Source organism: Conger conger, chromosome 11 (genome assembly GCF_963514075.1).
Source record: "Conger conger chromosome 11, fConCon1.1, whole genome shotgun sequence".
Lineage (NCBI taxonomy): Eukaryota > Metazoa > Chordata > Actinopteri > Anguilliformes > Congridae > Conger > Conger conger.
Window position 1 is genome coordinate 24,059,131 of NC_083770.1, and position 25,106 is coordinate 24,084,236.

The 25,106-nt window shown below is 43.4% G+C and overlaps 2 protein-coding genes across 4 annotated transcripts in view; both read right to left on the reverse strand.

The window, feature by feature from the left end:
• The window catches only part of iqgap2 (IQ motif containing GTPase activating protein 2), a 68,961-nt gene extending 61,981 nt beyond the window's left edge, over positions 1-6,980 (reverse strand). The window contains exons 1-2 of the mRNA XM_061259770.1: positions 6,638-6,980; positions 35-134 (exon numbers count right to left, since the gene is read on the reverse strand). Of these exons, the coding sequence (XP_061115754.1) occupies positions 35-134; positions 6,638-6,683 (146 nt within the window). The 5' untranslated portion in view covers positions 6,684-6,980. The remainder of the gene's footprint in view (positions 1-34; positions 135-6,637) is intronic.
• Positions 6,981-8,825: 1,845 nt separating this feature from the next.
• The window catches only part of sv2ca (synaptic vesicle glycoprotein 2Ca), a 46,415-nt gene continuing 30,134 nt past the window's right edge, over positions 8,826-25,106 (reverse strand). The window contains exons 5-13 of one of the 3 annotated variants that reach the window (XM_061261813.1): positions 21,266-21,399; positions 20,111-20,200; positions 19,593-19,703; positions 19,304-19,392; positions 16,341-16,505; positions 15,276-15,409; positions 13,803-14,006; positions 13,245-13,404; positions 8,826-12,822 (exon numbers count right to left, since the gene is read on the reverse strand). In XM_061261813.1, the coding sequence (XP_061117797.1) occupies positions 12,639-12,822; positions 13,245-13,404; positions 13,803-14,006; positions 15,276-15,409; positions 16,341-16,505; positions 19,304-19,392; positions 19,593-19,703; positions 20,111-20,200; positions 21,266-21,399 (1,271 nt within the window). In that variant the 3' untranslated portion in view covers positions 8,826-12,638. Of the gene's footprint in view, positions 12,823-13,244; positions 13,405-13,802; positions 14,007-15,275; positions 15,410-16,078; positions 16,224-16,340; positions 16,506-19,303; positions 19,393-19,592; positions 19,704-20,110; positions 20,201-21,265; positions 21,400-25,106 lie in introns of those variants that run through there. The other 2 variants (XM_061261815.1, XM_061261814.1) reach the window with 2 other exon arrangements.

The window sequence follows — 25,106 nt, forward strand, 5'->3', positions numbered from 1 at the left end:
TGACACAGGTAAAGTGCACAGGTGTGGTACTCACTGTTTGGCCTCCTCCAGGTGACACAGGTATTCGTAAGCGATGTTCTGTCTTCTCCTCTCGTCCATCTCCTCCGCGGACAGACGCTCATCGTCCACAATGGCTGTGAAACAAACGCGATACACACACAGGTCAGACCTGGAGACATGAAGATGGAAACTGGACCTGAATGAACCCATTCTACCTGCTGTAGGCCCTGTAGGCAGCTTTCTCAATTAAATCAGTGGGGTGGCAGGGATTGCTTATGTGGAATATGACAATGAAACAACGTAAGGAGAAAGTAAAATATGCTGATGAAAACCAAAATAAACTAAATTATGATTAAATACACCTCAGTACATGCAGGGTTAGTGGAAATGCAGAGGGGTTGGAGCTGATTTAAACAGAATCAGGTCCAGTGTATCTGACGGCAGCATTAGTCCCAGCAGTGAAAGGCCTGGAGGAGACGAGCTGCAGCTCCGGGCCGATCGCCCCAGGTGGGGTTTATGGGGACAGGAGCCGTACTCCTCCACTGCCCTTTCACATGTGCTAATGAGATCCCCCTCATTCCCATAAATCCCCTGAGCGGCTTTATTAGGGCTGGCTGCTGCCCGGGCTGCGCTGGAGAATGTGTGTTTAAAGAGCCTCATGACATGATAGAGTGCAGAGGTTACTGCTGTCAGCTGAGCCTGCTAAGGCTCAGGGCTCAGGGCTCAGGTAAGGTGTGATGTTAGATACTCATAACCACTCCCCCTGAGCCTTTAACCTCTCACACTCTCACACTTTCACACTCACTCACTCACTCACTCACTCTCACTCACTCTCACTCACTCTCACTCACTCTCACTCACTCTCACTCACTCTCACATTCTCTCTCACACACTCACTCTCTCACTCACTCACTCACACTCTCTCACACACTCACTCACTCTCTCTCACTCTCTCACTCTCTCTCACTCTCTCACTCTCTCACTCTCTCACTCTCTCACTCTCTCACTCACTCACTCACTCACTCTCAAACACACTCACACACTCACACACTCACACACTCACACACTCACACACTCACACACTCACACACTCTCACTCCAGGGCAGACATTGGCAGAGAGGAATCTCCAGGAATCAGGGAGAGGTGGAAAATAACACCACTGATCTGTCACTTGGAATTAATTATTTAAAAAGTGAATCAAACTGCACATATAAAACTATCACTGATTACTACTCTGCTACACAGATAACACAAGCACACACACATTAAATAAACAGCACAATAATTATTTCAGGCGGTTGGCCCATGTTCAGACATGAGGACTAGTGAGAAGGGAAGACTTCACAGGAAGATGTGTGCTGGCTGTGTGTGAAACACGCACGTGTGCATTTCCAGCATGATGGGAGAAGCAGCCACAGACTGTCTGGCTCACCCCCCTCCCCCCCAGACTGGGGGGCTGAGATTAGGGCCCAGGGGACACATTCCTGGGGCCGATTTGGACATGTGTAATGCCTCCCCCGCGACTCTTCCCTCTGTAGGTAATGGCTACAGCTCCACCAGGCCACAGACTGCTCTGCAGCTCACCCCAGACACCCTGCCAATGGGATTTAGCTCATAACGTGATGTCATTGTTTTTTCTGTGAGACAAACGCCGAGCGCTCTACATTACTCCCTGAAGATTGTCCAGAGGGGAAGTGTGGCTTTGCAAGACACATGTTTGGAAGGCAACTGTGCTGAAATCAAGACAAATGTTCCATACTGTGAGATGAAGAAACCCCAGCCTTTAGCTGGGAATCCATCTGACCTGGTGTGAAATCAAGCCTTTTGCTCATTTTGTAATCTGTCATGATCTAGTCCAACATATGGTACGCCATTTCAGAATAAAAAGCTTTCATGGCTGAAATGTCTTGGCAGACACTGTGTTCTTGATGTTAAATTTCTTGTATAGCTTACCACGAATGCATCATTGTGCAGTACAGTACAGCCATTTAGTGGCTAGAAATAAAAGATTAACAGAACCAAACTTTCATGACAATCACGGTAAAAATCATGGTAACCAACTCAGGACAGCAGAAAGTAAATTGGCACTTGAGTTCAGTTTCTTTTATCATAGACGTAGAGTTTCTGCCCGTCTCCAAATATAGGCCACCCTTCAGGAGGTCTGACACCGAGGTCCTTTTCTAACTGCATCCTCTCTTCTGCCTTTGGAATGAACTCAATGGCATCCTTGAGTTACAAGTGTGGTCAGTCATTTGCACAACCTGCTTTGTAAACATATTTTTAATCCGTGAAATAAATTGTTGTGGTCAACCACACAGGCTAAAATCTCACTGGCTGAAAGCTGATTGGTGGAAGGAGGGTACGCTGGCTGAAAGCTGACTTGCTCAAAGTGGGTACACTGGCTGAATGCTGACTGGCTGAAAGCTGACAGGATGAAAGCAGATTGGCTGAAAGCGGACAGGGGATCAGCCCACTGGGATCAGCCCAGCGCGATCAGAATGATCTGTGGATGGAGCAGACCAGCAGCAGCCGGGATGCTGACCGCTAATCAACGAGAGGAAACTTTCTGTCCAGTCGAGCAACCTTCTCTCTGAATGTGCAGCAGCTAGTGAAGAAAAATGACAAACAGCTACGTTCAGACAGGATTACACACATCACACGCAAGAGCGGATTTCCTAGAAAGGATACATTCTGGGATACATTGAGCCATTGAGGAAAGGGGCCTGTAACAGACAGTAAGGGACCATGCCATGTCTTCCTGTCCAACACTGTCCTGCTGCCCCAGGCTATTCTCTACAGCAGTGTTTGGACATGTCACTCCAGAACAGATATGCACACTTTTCCCACCACCCCTACAGATAATCAGTGTGAATACAGCGTGTCCCTCTCTGTGGACAATAACTCACAATCTCACAGGGAGTGCATGGGCCCCCCTGAAAATACAGTATCCAGGGAAACACCCATTAAGCACACAGACTCCTGCCCTATAGGAAACAGTGGGTCTGCAGGCTCTCCTGTCTCAGCCTGAATGAGCCAACTTGTATCTTCATTCACTCAGTAATAATTAAACTTGCTGATACACACACACACACACACAGAGACACACACACATACATACACATACATACACATACCCCTGTGCTGTGACACACACACCCCGTGCTGACACACACACCTCTGTGCAGCGACACACAGACCCCATGCTGACACACACACCCATGTGCTGATACAGACACACACACTCAAACCTGTGCTGACACACACACCCTGCCACACGGGAGAGTGCAGTGAGTCGCGCAATATTATCCAGATAGGCAAATTCTCATCCCTGCCAAACAAGCTCCGATTTCCTTTGGCACTCTTTGGATCTTTGTGGATCTTTGTTCAGTCGTATCAAACAGATCCACACGAGTCCAGCCACAGTCACTTACATACGGAGACCAAACCATTGACATAAGAAAATGGTTTATCTAAAGAGATTACCACTTCTACCTCCAGACATGCGCCAAATGGTAAAATGGTAGGCATTTATATAGCGCCTTTATCCAAAGCGCTGTACAATTGATGCTTCTCATTCACCCATTCATACACACACTCACACATGGCTGCCATGCAAGGCGCTGACCAGCTCATCAGGAGCATTTGGGGGTTAGGTGTCTTGCTCAGGGACACTTCGACACAGCCCGGGCGGGGGATCGAACCGGCAACCCTCCAACTGCCAGACGACTGCTCTTACTGCCTGAGCCATGTCGCCCCAGCAGGTGTGACAGTCAGAATACTGTTAGTAGGCAGGCTAGTAGGCTAGTAGGGATTCACAAGCACTATACACCAAAATATGCACTCTTAATTTAGCTCACCACAGCGCAGAAACCTCCTTCAACAAAGCCAAGCTATGCCCACTTGATCTTGAGCGTTTCTCTTTTTAAACACACCCCAATCTTCCTTTTCTCCCTGTGTGTGTTTGCTGTCTGTGCGATGCTCCTGCGAAACCTCTCCTCGTTTCAGAATGAATAACCCAATGAGCTTAGCAGACAGTACTCTGAGATATTTTAGCTAATGCACTCCCTCTTGTTCTCAGTGCCATGAGACTGTGGGTTAAGAGCAGGCCAAAGCAGCGTGCCGATGCAGCGGAGCGAGGGGCAGATGTATCGAGGGGCAGCTTAACCGTATGAGTCACAGGGTCCTTGAGTTGGAGGCTTCGTTTCAAGCGAAGGCCGCCCCATTCCACCGGCTGAACATGTACTCTGTGAACTGGACTCTAAAGAGCAGCAGCACTGCTCTTAGTGTGATCTGGCCAGACACAGCTCCTCTAGCAGCCATTTTAATCTCCCAGCTTCTTCTACTGCTTTCGTCCATCAGAATGCTGAAGGTGAGACTTAAACCATCTCCAGATAAACATCTGGCGAGGTTGGTGTTTTGAGCCCCAGTGTAGCCATTATAAGAACCACACAGCAGTTGGGCCCTTGAGCAAGGCGCTTAACCCCACATTGCCCCAGGGGCGATTGTCCCCTGTTTAGTCTAATCAACTGTAAGTCACTTTGGATAAAATGTCAGCTAAATAACAAATTATTAAAATAATTACCATGTTGCTCGCTGCTTACTTTCACGCCCAAGTTACCCAGGTTGGGCACACACTGAAAAACACTTATAACCATCTCTACAAATCATACTGTACACATAAAGTTGTCATCTATTACATTTACCAAGCTGAAGCACCATAAAACAGTTTAAATTTAATGTCAAGCAGGACATTAAGCATGATCAGTGGGAGGAACCATCTTTACTGTGAGCACCAAGGGGAGCTCAGCCTACTGGAGCATGGAGGGAAAATCGTGAGTCAGGCACATTACCACTGGAGCCGAGCATTTCATAATATGCACGGTATGTATGTCATCAACAACCCAACATGTTAGGCTAATTAAAAGAAGCATACTTTGCACAAAGTTCATCTGAATGGTGTGTTGGTTATGACACTCTTTAATGCAGCATGGCGTTCACCTCCCCTCTCCATGAGCAGGTGAACGGCACTGCTCCGGTTTATCAGCGATGACTAGGAGACTCAGAGGGTGGCACAGAGCGCGCCACAGTAAACAGAAACGTTAGCTAACGGGTGCCTACAGGCCACAGCAAAATCTGCTGATGGAGGGGAATCGCTAAGGGCTAAACAACAGATGCTTCTCATAGTCCTGCGTCACATAAACAAAGGCCTGAAAAATTACAGTAAAATAAAAGAAAATTATTTTTAAAAGACTATTGGATCTTTTTAATATTCATAATTTCTTGTGAAACCCCATTAGGTAATTCGTTATGTTGAGTAACTTATGTGATTTAGGCCAATGTATAATAACGTTTATTTATATAGCACTTTCATACATAAAATGTAGTTCAAAGTATGCAAGACAAAGACAGGGCCGGCTACGCTATTGAGCTGCACGAAACCATGCCCTTTTACCGCTTTGGCAATCGAAATGTTCGGTTTGTGTGACGTGCAGTCATACAAAACCCCAGTGCAATGTCAAACAGAACCTTTACCCTTTTCCATTTGATCTCGCAAAGTTGGTTACGGTTAATATTATACTAGTAAACAACAATCACTAACACACAAATATATTGAGACATTTCTGACCCCTTCCGCAACCAGAACCGGGATATTCACCTCTTGCTTAATAGATAAAAGCACTATTCTCCACTAAAAACAAAGGAAGAAATGATCGATTCTATAATATTCAGATCAACAAAGACAAAGCCTAGTGACAGAGATTCAACCTGTTCTGACAGCAACAGAAAATGTCATCCAGTCAAAGCAGAATCAATATGGATTGCAGAAACGTGTTGCCGTGCCCTAAAAGCTGTAGTTAATTACTCCTTGTCGATCATACAGGTGAAAGTTTTACAAGTGCAATAGAAGCGTTAATACTTAACTCGTAGGATTTTTTAACTGAGAAGAAACATCGCTATGCTCTCCACAACCACTTGAATTACCTCGATTTTAAACCAGGAAAAAATAGGCTACAGACTCTGGAGCGGATTAACCAATCCAAAATCAAACCAACATTTCTAACTAAAACTGCGGTGTGTCCCAATGCAAAACCTATTCAAGAGTACTTCTGCTAGCCATCCATATGGGCTGCTTTGGTGCATGCCACGTTTAAACAAAAAATAAAGAAAATCGAATATATTAATGCACAACTACATACATATAGAACAGGTGTGTACGGTAGTGGGTGGAACAGGTGTTTAAGGCAGACAGACACAACTCGGTAATAAAATTAGTGGGTCGCCTGCGAAAGTTAGGCAAGTTTATGTTATGTCAGTTATTTTAAATTATTATTATAAGGTCTTTTGCCTGGCCAATATAACTTACGTGCAATCTAACCACTCGTCGGCTGAAAAATAATGCTATGTGCAACAGATGGCAAACTAATCTTGTGCCTGTAGCCTTGATCTACAGTATAATGTCAGCTAATGTTAACAATAATGTTACCAACATATATGCTCGCCGGTTATCACCAAAAGGAGCTTGCTATAATGCATGATGATGATGCTATATTACACAGCAGAGTTAACTGTTGGGTAAGGTAACGACCAGAGAAAGGAATTGTACAGTAATTAATAAGTGACAACAATTTTACTTACATCCATAGCGTGGCCTGTGTGCACTCGCGTTGTCTTCATAGTACATCCTGCCTCAGTCACCCACTTTAGCGCACTTGAAGTTTCAGATCAGCTAGCTAACTAGCTTATGTTAGCTCGCTCTTACAATATGCAACGACCTATGCTGAACCCGTTGACACGATTTAAGTTTGTAGCAACTTTTGAAAACTGTCCCTCGCCAATAGAGCTTAGCCTTGTTGTCTCTTATTTCCGAAATTAAGACCTGATCTCCGCTACACCACTTTTCGCTTCTACCAGCCGCAATTCCTAAATCCCATTGCATTCACCTTCGCCTCACTCATTGACAGAGAGAATACTCGTTTCCTCTCCCTGCCCCGTTAGCAATTACGGTCTGCACCTTGGCGTCCGCAGGGATCAAACCCTTATTGGACCGCAGCACCACCTGGTGGCACATACAGTTTTTTTCACATCACTACCTAGTTAAAGAGGTTCATTTACACAGAATATTTTGGCAGAAATTATACTTTCTCCGAGTTTAGGAATCAAAATTATTGTGGCGTTGTACTCTTTGAAGCATCTGAGATGTATGTAGGCCTATGTTGCTCTGCCGCAAACGTTAAGTGTATGTTTTTTCTGCAGTTGTATTCTGCATCAATAGGTGTACGAACCAACTTCCTGGAGTCCAGTATTTAAGGACCCGTGCATTTTATATAAAAGACCACTCTTATCCAGTCAAGATTTTGAACGAACGATTTTGGTTTTCCAGTCTTAACTAATTTAACATTCATTTGACTTTACATTTGAGCTTGCTTGTATGCAATTCTGCGCAATATTCGTTTGTTTATTCATGGGTATTATCACTCGGGTCACCATGGACCTTGAACACGATTTTATATTTCATTGCATATTTAAAATTACCAGTGGAGGATTTGATGTTCCAAAATAATTTTAATATACCCAAATGATCTTTAGCTGGATTTTCAGGTATTTATGTGTAGCAGTCTGAGAAACAGCGATGTCACTGACTTTGTAGCTTCCTCAGCAGCAATCATATTTTACCATTGGAGATTGCAAACCCAAGCGAAGTCTCTCCAGTCATTGTACTGTGCGAGGGTGTTTCTGATTTGCAGTGTTACCACTCTTCGTCCGCTCAAACAGGTAGTGTACGGTCTTATTGCATGTAATTGCTTATTTAATTTAAATAAAAAATGAACTAAACAAAGTCTTTAATAAATATTTAATATAGTTATAAAAGAGAGTAGTTAGCTAACTCTAATATGTTTTCATTTGAATATTTATTGAATAAAGATAAACCTTATTTTCACCTTTCACTGTAATCAAGTTCCATCCTGTAGGACACAGACCCATGTGTTTTTATGTATATGTATATTTCACAGTATGTCAAACTCTAGGACTGGCCCTTGCCGTATAATTGAGGAATCAAACAGAGAGGCTTCACAGAGGGAGGTTATTTTCATATTTACAGTCTACTTGTTTTAAAGCTGCACCCTACATGTGTCCTTCATGTGGCCTCTTTTAAATGTGCAAACTTTTCAAGAAAAAACATGTATTTCTGTGTTAATAATCTGTTAATAGCAAAACTCAACAAATGCTGCCTGCACAACAACATGACTGTTATTCTACACATTTCAGAATTATATCTGACATGGAATGTGTCTCTTACAATTCATCACAGGATGCCGAAAAATATATCAGAATACAGTGTGCTGATGGCTGCAACACAGGTGAAGATAGTTTCATGATAATTTTGGCGCTCTTATAGACATACACTCAGTAAGCACTTTATTAGGTAGACCTGGAAACCACTTTATTAATGCAAATATTTAATCAGCCAGTCCTGTGGCAACAACTAAATGCATAAAAACATGCAGACATGGTCAAGAGGTTCATCTGTTTTTCAGACTAAATGTCAATTTTGGGAAGAAATGTGATCTAAGTGACTTTGCCTGTGGAATGGTTATTGGTACCAGACAAGGTTGTTTGAGTATATCAGAAAGCGCTGATCTCCTGGGATTTTCAAGCACAACAATCTCAGGAGTTTGCAAAGAATGGTGCGAAAAACAACAAATAAATTGATAAATACCTAATAAAGTGCTCACTGAATGTATTTCACACAGCTGAGAGTACAAGCCCAATTAACTATTTACAAAGTACATACTAGGAAAAGAAACAAAGAAAGCAAGCACCGTTGTTATTATAGAGAACATATCTTTATTTATTAGGTGTGGACCACCTCTGTTGACTTTGCATCTTTTGCCTTCCCTTTTTAAAATATTAAGGATAGCTATTTGGCAAATACTCTGACACACACCTTCACATTTTGTACAGGACATATTTCATACACACAGTCGTCTCACAGTTTGCATGCCCTTCACGATCATAGACACATCTGAGCACACACGTTGTTTTTGTTCATTTCAACAAAATGGCCAAAAAAAACCTGATACCTTACAAGAATGATACATTCACATTTTCCAAATCAACATTTTTGTTCTTCTTCCAGAAGAATACGAGAACACAAATTTGAACACAAATAAAAGATAGTTCAACACACACATGCAGGTTTTGTTAGACTAGGATACGGCATGGTGTGGAGGTTGGTAAAGAAGCTTGCAGCATCTGGAGTTCCAAAAGCTGTCCCAAGTCCATGAACACGTCAATAAATCAAAACATGAAAATATCAGCCCCAGAAAGCAACTATAGTATCAATATATACAGTATTTACATACATACACACAATTGCACAGGCATTCTGTACACAAATGGAAGAAAAGAAAAATCAACATTCTCCAGTTAAAAGCAAAAGCCGTGTTAAAATGCTATCTATCTAGGGGCCAAGATTTAGAGCTGGTCTATAACCAGAATTATACAGTACAGATGTATTCTTTCCAATTCATTAAACAGCAATTCATAGACTTCATGGCATTACTGAAATGTAGCAGCAGAAAGTAACTTTGGTATAACTCTGGCCTAATTGTATGGCTTATTTGTCACTGGTAAGCAAGTTTTAATAGTTTTTGAAATCATTATTTTAACGAACATATGGCTGTTGCAGATTTGCACACATTAAATCAAGCAACCGATAACAACAATCAACATACTTCACAATGACTGAAATATGAACACATATTTTGTATTATATACCTTACTGGAAATTGGGAGGTGAATGGCCCTCTCTCTGTGTCATGTTGATGGCACTTCTATGAGTTCTTATATTATACTATTTATAAATTGTTACAGAAACTACAGGCACACAAGAGGACAGAGACGTTATGAATGTGTTGTACGGACAGGCAATGCACCAGACAGCAAAACAAGGAATGAAAAACGTGAAGGCAGAGGTCTTCATCTGAAGCTGGAACAGAAACGCACTCTGATATGGATTTCAGTGTAAAATTATTTATTTTTGAATGGCCATTGAGCTGTCCAATGAGCTGTCATGCACAACCAGAGAAGTCACCATGGAGATTTACCATCAGAATTCATCAATGCCATTCATACTCAAACGGGTCAGATCTGTATACCATCTCCTCTTTTTAAAACTGACATGAAGTCAGGTAAAAGCACACTGATAAAATTTGTTTTAGCAACAATTCCAGCAAGGTGAACCAGAAATGACCTTCCTGCATTACTTAAAACATAACAATCCTTGTTCATTTGCGATTAAAGGTTTTTTTTTCATTGGCAACACAAAACATTAGGAATCCTCTGACTATTTCAAAACCCCACTGGTTGATCTACTTCTTTTATTTAGATATACTGTAAGAATCTATAAAGTTGCTTGTTGTATTTAAATGCTGGAAAAAATCTTAATGAACATTGGCATTAACTTTTCCCCATAGCCACTGACGTGAGTACAAGAGCATACTGCTGACTCGGATGGTCACACTCCTGGAAGGAGAGGCACGACATTTAAAGGCCATTCAGAGTTTTCAAAATGTACAGCATGGGCATATCGTCACTGCCACAAACAACTCAAAGGCTTTCCAGCATCTTCTCTGGAACAGCAAATAAAAATGCAACACAAAACAAAGCCCTTCATTTAGAGCTTAACTGTATAACAGAGGGACCAAACTAAACAGTTTACTGCATAATCTTTTGCATCTTGTTGACTCCAGTCTAACAAAGCAGAAAATGTAAACAGTTTTTTTTTTTCTGATAATGAAATCTGCACCTTAATGCAGGTATACACACTACACTGAATGTATGCATTATGTGTAAAATGACAGTAGTTACAGATTTTTTTATAGGGCCTTCTTATTCTTGGATTAGAAGATCCACAGCACTGACTCTAAGGGGCCAAAATGATGAGAAATCACAGAAGGCCTGAGCTCATGACTGCAGATGCACAAACTCCAACAGGCTGCCATTTAAAAAAGGCAAATGAACGCTAATGTCTGTTTTTAACAGCAAATGCAGTCGTTAAATTTCCAGTGAGAAACTGGTGAGATTTTACTGATACTTAAAGGGGAGAGGAGCCTCAACACTGAGGCAATCCAGAAGTTTGAGCGCTGGAACATCATTATTGTCAATTAATCAGTAGTCATAGTGATAGCTGAGCTTTACAGTAGTGCATATTTGATTTCATAATTCCAGCTCTCTGAACAACAGATTCTGCGGATACATCTCAGAGAAAAGTGTCATCTGCACCAGTGTTTCACACACATCCACTTACAGCACCACACCTAACGCAACCAGGCCATTATCCAGTTTCATGTCTTCTATCCTTGTTCCAAGGAAATGGTGCTAATGTGCATCTGGTTACTATGTAAATCCAGAGTAAGAATGAAAATTACAGTTGAAGCTCCTTCTCTTGAGCAAGCTGATGGTATTGTCAATGTGAAATCATAAAAATATGCTAAAGAACCTGTTAGCCCCATAGATCCATCAAGCCTTAAAATGTTATCACAGCACCACAGCAGCATACACTGAAGAGGGACATTATGAGGAGAGTTGATGCTACTGTGTAAAATTTCCAGAAGGCCCAGGACAAAAGTATGTGATTAGATTATTCCTGGGCCCAGGACATGTGAAATACAGGATGTCTCTATGGTCTAAGCTGTGAAATAGAGTATCTCTGTGAATAAGTGTGAAATAGAGTATCGCTGTCTCGCTCTGTGAAATGGAGTATCTGTGTCAAAGCTGTGATATAGAGTATCTCTATCTGAGCCCTGTGCCATTACTGCAACTCAGCACGGGATCGTATTGAGGCAGGACATGAGGACATTGGCGTTACATGAGGACGTTGGCGCTACATGAGGACATTGGCGGTTCATGAGGACATTGGCTCTACATGAGGATGTTGGTTCTACATGGGGAAGTTGACGGTACGTGAGGATGTTGGTTCTACATGGGGATGCTGACGGTTCATGAGGATGTGGGTTCTACATGGGGACGTTGACGGTACGTGAGGATGTTGGTTTTACATGGGGATGTTGGCCGTTCATGAGGACGTTGGCGCTACATGAGGATGTTGGCATTGGTGGTATATGAGGATGTTGGGAGTTTGTAGGCATTACATGAGAATGTTGGCTCTACATGAGGGCATTGGTTTTACATGAGGATGTTGGCCGTTCATGAGGACGTTGGCTCTACATGAAGACGTTGTCGCTACATTAGGACATTGGCATTGGCGGCACATGAGGATATTAGAGTTTCTTGGCGGTAAATGACAATGTTGGCTGAACATCAGGATGTTGCCGTTAAATGAGGACAATAGCGTTACATGCTGACATTGGCTCTACATGAAGAAATTGGAGGTCATTGGGACTAAATGCGGGCGTTGGCTCTACATGAGGACGTTGACGCTACCTTAGGACATTGGCGCTACATGAGGACGTTGGCATTGGCGGTACATGAGGACGCTGGGAGTTTGTTGCCTCTACATGTGGATGTTGGCGTTACATGAGGACGTTGGCTGTACATGTGGATGTTGGTGTTACATGAGGATGTTGGCTGTACATGAGGATGTTGGCGGAACATGAGGACGTTGGCTTTGGCGCTACATGAGGACGTTGGATCGCGTGTCGGGGAGCCGCAGCCCCACCAGACCCCCACACACCAGCACGGACGAGGCCAACAGGATGGGGATGGCTTTGGTGATGCCCACCAGCGACCCAAAGATCAGGTTCCCCAGCACGGCTGCCAGCTTGCACAGAGCATTACAGAACCCGAAGCCCGTGCCCCTGGAACACAGCAGAGGGGTTAATGTGGAGATGCTGGGTCAGACACACATCTGAGCTTCATGCAGCTCTCAAGCTCGCTCCAAACACTGTTTGACTTATAAACAGGAAAAGCTTCTCATGCATCATTTAATTATCTAAAATGTATACTTCCTCCTAGAGTGTGTCTGTTTATGTGGGATTATCTGTGTGTGTGTGCATGTGTGTGTGCACATAAGTGTGTGTGTGTGCATTAAACACAACACAGAATTACCCTACTTTTGCTGAAAGCCATCTGAGAGCTAGACAGCAAACTTTAAGGACAGGCACTAACCCAAAGTACAAGGGAAAGTGTGTACAGCAGTAGTATTACTGTGCTCTGCAGGCACACTGTGTACTGTGTGTAGTGTGTGTATAGTGTGTGTAGTGTGAGGTAGTGTGTGTACCTCCTGTCGGTGGGGTACAGCTCCACGGTGACCACATCCAGGGAATTCCATGCGGAGATGCTCAGGCCATTATACAGGCACAGCATTCCGATCATCATGGCCTCACTGGTGCCGAACCACAGGAAGAAGCAGCTGATCCCAGACAGGATCATGGAACCACCTGGAGAGATCAGTCCAGCAATGTTACAACTATTAATGACTCCTACTGGACAAGACCCCTTACTTAACAAGTCTAAACACCAATATCTATCCACATATCATATCATATATTGACAGGTAGCATATTCATCAAACCATGTCTTATAGTCTTACCCGGAAGCATTATTGCTTCTTCATATTATATACAGTACATACCGACAACATCCAAGTTCTTGTCAGAATTAAAATACACAAAGTGCTATACTAGATGATAGTAAGGACAATCCATGTGTGTAATCTGCATACTGCAGGCTTGATGACATTCAACACGGTGTGTATTTTCAAAGTTATACAATAAGAAACTGCAACTGCAGTCTGTAAATGGCAGCTAAATGCTTGTATCAGAAACAGGGAGATTACCCAACATCGACAGGCGTCCTATTTTATCCATGAGAAGTGCAGACACAATATTCCCAGGCAACACCGCCAACGTTCCCAGGAAGTTGACAAAATAGACCCAGTAGGCACTGTAGTCATCGTCAAACGTCATCTGGCAGCCGGTCTTGTTGTGGTGAAACGTGCTGTTTATCACCTCGGTGTCTATGAGCTTGGAGTCGTCGATATCTGGAGTAAAGGGAGAAGTCTTTAAAGGAAGACACAAAGACCCTACACAAGGCCTCTGTAACACTCTGATAATCAGTTTTTCTTGCATTTGAAAATGTTCACAAATCCACAAATGAAGATGTATACATACTCATATTTGTCAAATGTAGGGAAATTAACATAATATAATATTAAAGCAATCTCGAAGCAATACATGTAAATTCTGTATGGCTATTAAACCCAAGCTTACTTCTGATTGGCTTCCTACAAAAATGGTGAAACCAATGATTGAAATGAATAAAGTAGGCATAATGTCATAGCATTTGTTTTTATTTTCAGTTCCTTATGTTTTAAAATGTCACACTCCCAGTATGTACTCCCTGTATCAGTAGGCTGATGCAGGTTTCAATGCTGTTCTACTCAAGCTGAGTGTCTGCTGCATGGCTGTTTTTCAGATCCTTTGAGAACACACGCGTGGGCATAAACCCCCCCCTAACATATGCCACTGTCAGGCTTGGCCCCAGCGGATAAGAGTAAACCTCGGGTAAACTCCAAATCTAGTGAAGGGGAAACCGTACACCCTGCAGCGACTATCACAGCTAATGCAACATCACAGCATCCATTTTGTTTTCTCCTTTTTGGTAGGTGCAAGGGAATGTGGGCCTCAAGATATAGACATTACCCATCAGGCCCTTCTGTTTGTACACACATTTGAGCAGGAAAGCAGCACCCTAAAATACACCATGGTCATTCAGGGGACAGTGTTTTTGCAGAAGTCCTTATTGCAGAAGTTTATTAAAATTTCGAAAATATTTTCCAGGAAATTGATATTTACAAGTTTGCAGGTGTAAGGCAAACTAGAGATCTCTCTTGCTCAGAAAATGCTGTGAGCACTCTTCAATATCTTTAAAACTATTTTTTACCAGACTATGCATGGACTAGGAGATTTCTGATAGAATTTCTGCACCAGGAAGTGTTGCTGTATGCATAGCCACTAGGGGGTGTGGTTTTCATTATGTGTTTCACAAAACGTGGCGCTGTACCTTGTCGAATAACAAAGTTAATTTAGTCAAGCCAGTAACAGAAAAGGTAAACCATGCACTTTTTTATCGGCACCTGGTCTTATAAAACAGATTGAAGCTTTGCTGCATTGACTTCACACTGAAAGAGACGTGCCCATAGCACTACATTCAGCACAGCCAGTGTAATGGTAGAGAGAGCTGCTGTAGGACAGTGAGGCCTGTGCTCGGTACCACCCTGGAACGGGGCCATCACAGTAGTCTGACTCACCAGTGTTGAAGAAAAACGCTTCGATGAACGTACAGTTCCGGAAAAATGAGCCCACAGACGTCACATCATCAAAGTAGCAGTTCCGGAAAGTGGAGTCGATGAAGGTGACTGACTTGAACTTCATGTTGATGAACCTTTAAAACAGAAGACATTTAACACAGAGAAAAAGTCTAGCTGCTGAATAAGTTAAATTAGCCAATCTCACATAGCATGGTCAGCCCTGGAGCAGACAAGGGACCCTTCTGCCTTAAAACTCACTGTAAGATATCAAACATAGTGCTTTGTCTATGAGTGTATTTTTTCTGTATTTCGTCTCATCAGTAAATGGCACTTTTGTGTACATGCTGCTTGCACATCAGATCTCATTCTTCTAATAAATGCAGCAGTCAGTTGAACTGGATTCATAACTACAGTTAAACACTTCTGTTCATCCCTCCACTGACTAGGACTACAATTAAAATAATCCTCATAAAGACTCAGAGGTGCAGAGGATGAGACTGACACTGTAACATGCAGCTAATCCGTTTAATTCCACTAATTCGCACTCCTACTGGCTCAAACATACCGACAGGCTGACAACAAATGAATCTTTTAACGATCTACAGAGAGGGTGAAAAGTCACATCTCTGAGCACTGACTGAGTCAGAATGACACTCAACAAAATGACACTTAAACACTGAACAAAAGTACACTTATTTGCTTGCAGGTTGAACACTTTAACATGCCACTGCAACCAGGCTACTCAAGGCAGCGTTCCCTATTCACTGGAAGACTTACTAAGAACTCTTATCACTTATACATACTCAACTAACAGTCATTTAGAGTTTATCGCGCTCATTTAGTCAGTCTGAATTCTTCTTCAGGGGAGGCAGTCCAGTTTTGGTGGGCCCCTGCTGTAGGACCTACAGGCCCTGCTGCAGCAGTGCACTCGTTCCTGTTTCCTTTTCGCGCAGCAGAGCGAGCAGGAAGGCCCACCGCAGAGAGGGCAAGCGGGAGAGATAAGGGCTTTAATTTCCGGCTCAGGCGCAGAGAGAGAGAGAGAGAGGGCGTGAATCCTGCGCTGACCTGTCGTTGACGAACAGCCCGTTGGTGTGGATCTGGTTCTCCAGGGTGAAGTTGAAAGTGATGTCCTCGATGCGCTCGTCACTGTGAGTCTTCACTTTGGAAGCATACTCGTCCGCCTGCAGGTGTTTGATAACATCGGGGAACCAGACGGACAGGCCGTAGAACCTGCAGACGGGACAGGCGATAAGATAAGCAGCAGGAAATGAAGCAGTCACACTGACAGCAATAAAGGAAGATGTTTTTTAGGCAGGAATTTTAGTTGTGCTGCTCTTTCACACTTCCATATTTTTATGCTTTTAAAAAAGGATTGCAACTCTTGCCATATTATTCTAAAATCACAATTTATTTTCAATTCAAGACAAATTGGCAGCCACTTACTGCACGGCTGTAAATGTTCTATTTCCAGAGTGGAAAGGAAAAGGTTTCCAGAATTGGATGAAGTCATGCACAGTACAGCACATGACACTATTCTAACAGGCTAAGCAGTTCTCCTGAAACACTACATTTTTCGTCCCCGATTTGTGGAACTGTTGCTTATTGACAAATTCTATCAAAATACCATGTATTTTCCCAAGCACTCAATATAAAATACTGCATATTTTAAATATATATATTTTATATATAATAATAATAATGTGTAGATACAGCTTGAATTCAACAAGAATTATCCATCGTACCACGATGGAGCACCAGTATCAAAAGTTATCATCAGTGTCATTTTGATTCTACTCATCGGAAGTTGATTTTAAAACATTATGCAGTGCATGTGTACACACAGTTACATGGTATCAGAATAGTTAAGATCATGTATAAGTGTATACGTTTCTGCTGTATTTCCGTTAACGGGTAGAGGGAACTCCAGGACAGTGAGGTGAAATGCACAACAATAAATAACAACCTTATTTAACATTTCAGAGAGCCAGTAAAGCTCTGAGTCAGTACTAGACACCGTGTGATCTCGAGATTGCACACAGGAGATAAGGGCACTGTAGGTCAGCCAGCAGCCGTCATAGCAACAGCCTCCATGGAAAACAGGATTTGTGGGATTTCACAATATTCTGGATTTAAGTCATGTGAAATAAATCAGAAATTGTCACCACAGGGCCATATCTGACCACTATCACCTAACCATACGATGTTGTAAGATTAGGCTGCTCTCCATAAAAGGACACCACAGAACACCTTCTTAAACTCCACCGCCTCAAATAACTATGCTTGATGTGGATTATATGCACACTGCATGCACACACTGTCACACACACAGACACACCTCTCTCTCTCTCAACAAGGAATACTTCACTTGTAATGGATTTTTTTTGTCTTGTAACAAGCATTATCCCAAGTATACCTCAAAATCAACAAAATAGTTAAACCACCAGAAAGGCCATATCAAACTCCAGACTTTTACAAAAGTCCACCAAACTTAGAAAATAGAAGAACTGTATACAAAGTACAGAAAGCAGCAGAGTAAATAATTGGGACACATTTCTAGTCAAAAATATGGCTTGCTAAACAACTATATTAGTACAAATATATGTTATCTTCCTATTTCTGTGGGTAAAATACAGCTTGTTACCTGTATTGTTTATTTCCTACAGCCTGTTTTGCTAATAGTTTTCTGGCAGGGATATTAATGAAACACCTGTCAGTGGGGGGGAGGTGTTTGGATTAGCTTTTTTGATTAGTTTTCTTAACTGAAAGAGAGTTGAACAGAATATCACATGCTAATGCTAAGCCCAGTGTGAATCTATGTGGTCTGCCCTAACGCTAAGCCCAGTTTGAGTCTATGCTGTCTACGCTAACGCTAAGCCAAGGGTGAGTCTATGCTGTCTGCGCTAACGCTAAGCCCAGTGTGAGTCTATGCTGTCTACGCTAACGCTAAGCCCAGTGTGAGTCTATGTGGTCTGCGTTAACGCTAAGCCCAGTGTGAGTCTATGCTGTCTACGCTAACGCTAAGCCCAGTGTGAGTCTATGCTGTCTGCGCTAACGCTAAGCCGAGGGCGAGTCTATGCTGTCTGTGCTAACGCTAAGCCCAGTGTGAGTCTATGTGGTCTGCACTAATGCTAAGCCCAGTGTGAGTCTGTGTGGTCTGCGCTGCTGCTAAGCCTAGAGTGAGTTTATGCAGTCTGCGCTAATGCTAAGCCTAGCGTGAGTTTGTTGTCTGCACTAACTCTAACACTTCAACCGACATGGACCCTGGCTGCCAACCATCTGCTGTATAAAACAGAACAGATTCGCATAATTTGAGGTTCGGTTTATTTTTGAAGAGTGCTTATTTTCAGTCCTTTTTTAAGCATACTGAACATGAAATTATGCCACATATGCAGAATTCATCTGCGTGTTTTATCTACGTAATTGTCCAGATCTGTCAGCACACAGCAGGCCTCTGTGAGAGGTGCACTGTCAGCACACAGCAGGCCTCTGTGAAAAGTGCACTGTCAGCACAAAGTAGAGAGAGCTGAGGTCTACTTCACTTTCACAGCTACTGACGCTGGGCCACAGTGTGGGGTGATTAAGACACACACCAGTCGACTTTAATCTCATGTTTGAATGCTAATGCTAATGCTAATGTGGCTTCTACATACTGACTGGGCTTGGTACTGTTTTCAGTGTGCAATACCATCTAAGCCAAAGGCAGATAGAGAGAAAATCACTCCGGGAAACTATGCAACCCCTAAAGTTCCAAAATATGATACCCTTTACATTGGGCGCACAAGATATTTTGGAACTCCAGGGCTCTATAGGAAACTGCTATTAGATAGACTGCTTTGATAGTGTATTACGTTGCTGTAAAAATATTGAAATACATGCTTGATACACACTGGAAGCTCAAGCAGCCGATGTAAAAGCTAAGACATGAAACCATTTATGAACATATGTACCTAATAAGGTTTCTTGACTGAGAAATGTCATAAGGAAAAAATAAAATGAAATAAAAGCAAACCAAAGTTTTTGTAGCTTACCCAAAAGACAATGTAAACCACACAATAGCCAGTTTAATTGTGTTGTCTTTCACTGGGTAGTTGAAGCATTTCAGAAAGGTCAACCAAATCTGAAAAAGAGAACACATGTTTACTGGAACTGAAGTAAAATATTTCCATCCCTCCATTCAAAACCATAAACTATCACATTGACAGGTTAAAGGTGACAATACCACACTTTTTCTATTTTACTGCTCCGTGATAAATAAAATGCTTTGATTAAGCATAAGCCTGAGACGTTTCTGATCTGTGGGGACGTTTTCACACGCACCCCGTGGAGCTCCGTCTTCATCCGGAACAGCGCTTTGGAGAAGGGGTTCCCCGACTCCGACTGCATCTCCACCAGCTCGTCTATCTGCTTCGGAATCTTGATCCTGTTCACCTGCGTAGGCACAACCGGCTCAAATCATGGCTATAGGTTTCCCTCAATTTATTTCCCTTTCCATCGATTGCATCTGCTCAACAGGACAGCACAAGTGACTGCACTGCCAAGGCACACTGCATATAGGTTAGCAGTTTGTTTTCTCTCCGTTTTTCTCCCTGAGAGCCTGACTTGGTGTTTGCAGTGAATAAGCTTGACATTTTAATGCGAAGACAGGGTCTGTATAGTGTAGCTGCAGCCGTGTGTGAGCTCATCCAGCTTTGATCTCAATTTCACGACTCGCCCCTGCCACACGCGATTAAATTAGAGTAAGTGCCTGTGAATACCTTAAATGCTGTTCGGAGTGGGCTAACACGAGTGGCGCTAAGCCGCTTAGCGCTGGGAGAGAGGATATCGGCGGGACTCACGGTGAAGACTTTCTCGGGCTGCCCACGCGCGCGCATGTTGGTGTCGTGGATCTGCTTCAGGATCATCCACGCCTCGTCGTGCTTCCCCACCTGCGGGAGAGGCGGAGGCGGGAGCGGGATTAGCCCCTAGCGGGATCAAGCGTTAGCGGAGCCGCTGACATCCCCGCTCCAGATGAGCCGTGATGACAGAGGAGTGGAGTCACGACAAGCACGAATCACGACGAGCATGATTCTCTTCGGTTGTCTCTGGGATAGAGTCGTGTCTGGAGTGTAACTGTGTTCCCACACGTTTCCCAGTCTGTGTGCAAAGCCTGGGGGGGCCTGCCATTTCATTAACTTGTTTTTCCCCAAGGCAAAAAAGAAAGAAAGATGATTCTGGATGATATATTGAGCATATACTAGAAGCTGTTTTTTTCTGGTGTTTCCATCAAAAAATATATAATACATAATAATAATGTACAAGTTACCTGAGCTGCTAAATTAAAAGTGCACTGAGAGGGAACACTTCATCAGTTATATTCCGTTTCTTAGTAGCACTCAGTGGCTCTGTGCGAGACTAATAATCACTTCATCGCTATGAGCTTTAACACCATTACATGATAAAGCCACTTAATATTCTTTCAGTTTTAATGTCTACCTGTACCACAAACTCTTATTTTTATTATGTTTGATAGTGTGAGTGTGTATTACCTGCTAGGGCATGAAGTAGCTATAATAACAGCAGTAAGATTAGAAAAAAAAAGTTTATATCAAATAAACCAGCTGAGGGCAGGTAAGTATATAATCAACTGCTTGAATTTACTAATGAAGTGCTGAATAACAATGAGAACTGGTATACCCTTTGACCTCTAGTGTAGAATACTGCAGGATTTCTGTATCCACCGTTCCCCTGTACAATCATGGTTGTTTGTTATTTAAATGTAAGTGACATACATTTTATTAGACTAATCAGGGGACAACCCCCCTCGAGCAATGTGGGGTTAAGGGCCTCACTCAAGGGCCCAATAGCTGTGCAGATTTTATCATGGCTACACCAGGGATTGAGCCACCAACCTTCCAGGTCCCAGTCATTTACCTTAGTCACTAGGCTACAGGCTGCCCCCAGGAAGAAGAAGGTATGTGTTTACCTCCAGGTAGAAGCGGGGGGGTGTTTACCTCCAGGTAGAAGCGGGGGCTCTCCGGGATGAAGGTGAGGGCCACAACTGCGCAGACGCAGGGCAGAGCGCAGACCACCACGAACACCCTCCAGCTGTGGAACTGGTACGCAGAGCCCATGCTGAAGCTCCAGCCTGCACCGGGGAGACAGACACAGCAGCAGTTATGGACACAGCGCTACACTGGAGCAGCATATGCTAATTCTGCTGCAGCAGTTATGAACACAGCGCTACACTGGAGCAGCATATGCTAATTCTGCAGCAGCAGTTATGTATACAGCGTTATGCTGGAGCAGCATATGCTAATTCTACAGCACCAGCCAATGGATACAGCGCTATAGCAGCATATGCTAATTCTGCAGCAGCAGTTATGTATACAGCGCTATACTGGAGCAGCATATGCTAATTCTACAGCACCAGCCAACGTATACTACTCTTTTTAATAAATAGATTCAATTTATTCAACATTTGAAATGATAACATCTACAAACACTGGAGTTAGTATTTTATCTGTAATAATTTTGACAACCTTATTCCTTAGTCCTTTACTTTCACAAATGTTAGAAAATGTCATCAGTCAGTGCAGTATGTCAATATTCCCACTCACTTTACAGCCGCAGCTGGGAAACTGGGAGATATATGGCTCAGAGAGCACAACAGGGACTGTTTCTTATGTAAAGACAAAAGACTAAGACTGAGTGTCACAGAGGGAGCCATTTTACTCATCTCTGAGATATTTTCACCACAGAAAATACTGTCAGTTGGGAACACCGGGGAGGCTCTGAAACATATCGCCTGTTAAACGGACAGCCACGCTCCCTAGGAAGCTGTAGAGAGGCCGCTTCCATTTTAATGACACTCAGATGATACATCTTGCTGTTTCAATCGACAGTCTAGCCTACCAATATTTCCCCTAACAGCATTTACTGCACTCAATCACTGTATCTATACCCCCCATACTTTACTGTGCCCCCAGTCCCTTATGGGCTGAAATCAGTCCTAGCTCTAGTGGTTTGGTTTGGCTGTGGTTACAAGACTATATGGAATGATACAAGATGAAAGACATAACCTGCACCATACCATCACAAAGAGATTATTTAGGCTGTGTTAGTCTAATGCATATTTTAGACTAACACATCACAAAGAGATTATTTAGGCTGTGTTAGTCTAATGCATATTTTAGACTAACCTGCATTTACACGTGTCTCTCTCCCTCCTCTCTCCCCCATTATGGGGCTACGGGGGGCTGAGTGCTCAGACACAGGGAATCACAGCGGCTATCAGACCTGCTGCCTCTCACTCTCACAGTCAGGCAGGCGCTGACTGCTATCAACCAGCTCTGTGTCTCTGCTGTACCACTGTCTCCCTCTCCCTCCCTCCGCTCTCTCCCCATCTCTCTCTCCCTCTCTCCCTCACTCCCCCTCCCTCCCTCTCCCCCCTCTCCCTCTCTCTCCCCATCTCTCTCTCACTCTCTCTGCTCTACCTCTCTCTGTCGCTCCCGCGCCCCATCTCTCTCTCACTCAAATTCAAAGTGCTTTATTGTGCTTTATTGCACTCCCTTTCTTACTTTCTCTCTCTTAATCTCTCTCTCCCTCTGTCCCTCCCCCTCCCTCTACTCTCTTTCCCTCTCCCTGTCTCTCCCTCCCTCCTTTCTGCTCTCTCTATTTCCCTCTCCCTCCCGGGCTTTAATTGAATGTGTTTTCTAACGGCACCATGGATTCCCTGAGACCACCCACTCCCATCAGCGTCCCCCACATGCACTGCAGGGAGGCGGGGCTACAAGCGCAGTCCTGAGAGACTGTAGCAGGGGGCTTGTGATTTTATCTCAATCAGCAGTGAACATAGGGCCTGGCAACTAGGGCATATAGGGTAAGTGGACTCCAGCCGATGAACTACTTAACTTAGCATTTAATTTCTGATACACACTGAAACCCACCAAACACTGCCCCTCCAAGACTGTGTTATGTGAGTTTAGAGTTTAAAATCATACTTATGAAGTAGTTGCAAGATTACCATTAGGTAAGCATCGATACAGCAAAGATATTTTGACCATATATCAAATGAAGTGCAGAAGGGCTGATGTAAATGTTAAACTTGTGCTGTGCCCCGTGTCACCAGCAGAGGGAGGTGTGAGTACAGGAGATCAGATGGACCGTGCAGATCTGTCCTCGTAGAGGACCACAGGACTACAGACAGTGAATCTGATCCACACTGGAGTGGATCACTGTTTTTCCACTGTATGATCAGGCCTTTTCTACCCCTGTTTTTCCTCATCTTTATCCTTTATCTTTGCACCTTTTCTGGGGCAGTGTGTAGAGAGCAGGGGCGTTAAACCCAATCCCCGGTGCACTGCACAACACTTAAGTGGTTCAATCAGTTCATTGAGCCTGCATTAATACAACAAAGGGTGTTAACGCAGTGAAAATGTACATGCCAGATGTTCGGATTTTCACCTTGAAAACAAGAAACTGAGTTTGGTACATGCTGCCTTCCCCAAAGCAAGTCTGACCCCCCAGTGTAGAGGAACACAGAGCTGATGAACTCATTAAGAGACTGCAGTGTTAGTGAGATGCAGTTCGAGCTCCCCTCTGTGATTATGGCATAATGTTACATTTTAATTAGCAAAGCTTTTAGCCTAATGCAAACTGGGGGGGGGGGGGGGGTCACCCAGTATTCCGTCGTCCTTTTGGGGTCCTGTTGCATGCCGGACCTGAGGCTCCTCTGAACCGTTCTTTAAACAGGACCCTGCTATAAGTGCAGGATGTGTAATTCCCAGATTAAACTGGTCATTAAAACAGATTTCATCCCTCAACTCACCCAATCATCTTCCTCATCATCATTCAGAACTGCGCGTGCCTTTACTGTAAACAGCTGCCCCAAATGGGAGGTGGACTTTGATGTGAATGCTGTGAAAGAGGTGGTGAATCTCTGGCGATGGATGTTTAATCATACAGAATTAACTCCCAGCTCACATGTTCTCTAACAGATGCTAATTTCTGTAAAGAAATATGCCTTGCAGGGGGCTTGACACTAGAAACTGCGGTTCAGGGCTTCTCTGAGGCTGTTAGTAAGGTGTGAATTTTACAAGTGTGTTGTTTCAGGTTGTGTTAAATAAGCCTTTCATTCAGGTTGTGATATGCTGTCTCCTTCTTTCCTCAGGAGAAAATAATCACTGCTTCTGGAAACTTTCCTTCAATCTGTTTAGATTCACGAGCAACTGCAAAAACTAGAGAGAGAAAAACAAACTGTTTTTATTTTCGTGCCTGACAAATATAAGCCTCAACTATAATTCAACTTGGACAGAAAGGAAATGAAATGCTACCAATCACTTTCACTTTTGGTGAATTGATTATCATGCAATAAAGATTTTTACCGACATCCTCTCTGCTGCAGATAAAATCCGAACCAAAGTGAAAACATACTCCCAGGGAAGCCTGGATGAGCACCAGGATGGGGCTACAGCGAAACTCTCACAGAGAGCTTCCATACGCAGTGTGGGTGGACCCTCATTTTAGACAAAAGAAAGTGACGCAAAAAAGTGCCGCATTAAATAATGGTTTGATGTTCAGGAAGCAGTGAAATTCTGTGAATACTCCAAGCAGACATGAAGCACTCAGAATGTGCACAGGCTGGGCTGTAATGTCGCTGAAACAACATGGCATATGTTAATCAGCATTGTCTTTATCTGGGAGAAGCAGCTCCACTGAGCGCATTCCCTGATTGATTGTGCTGTGTGCTTTGGATGAGCGGGAGCAGGGGCTGATGGGATAGATATCCTCCTACATGCATCGTGAGGCTCTGAGGTAGGGGCTGCAGTAGCACTCCTATCGATTCACACTGGG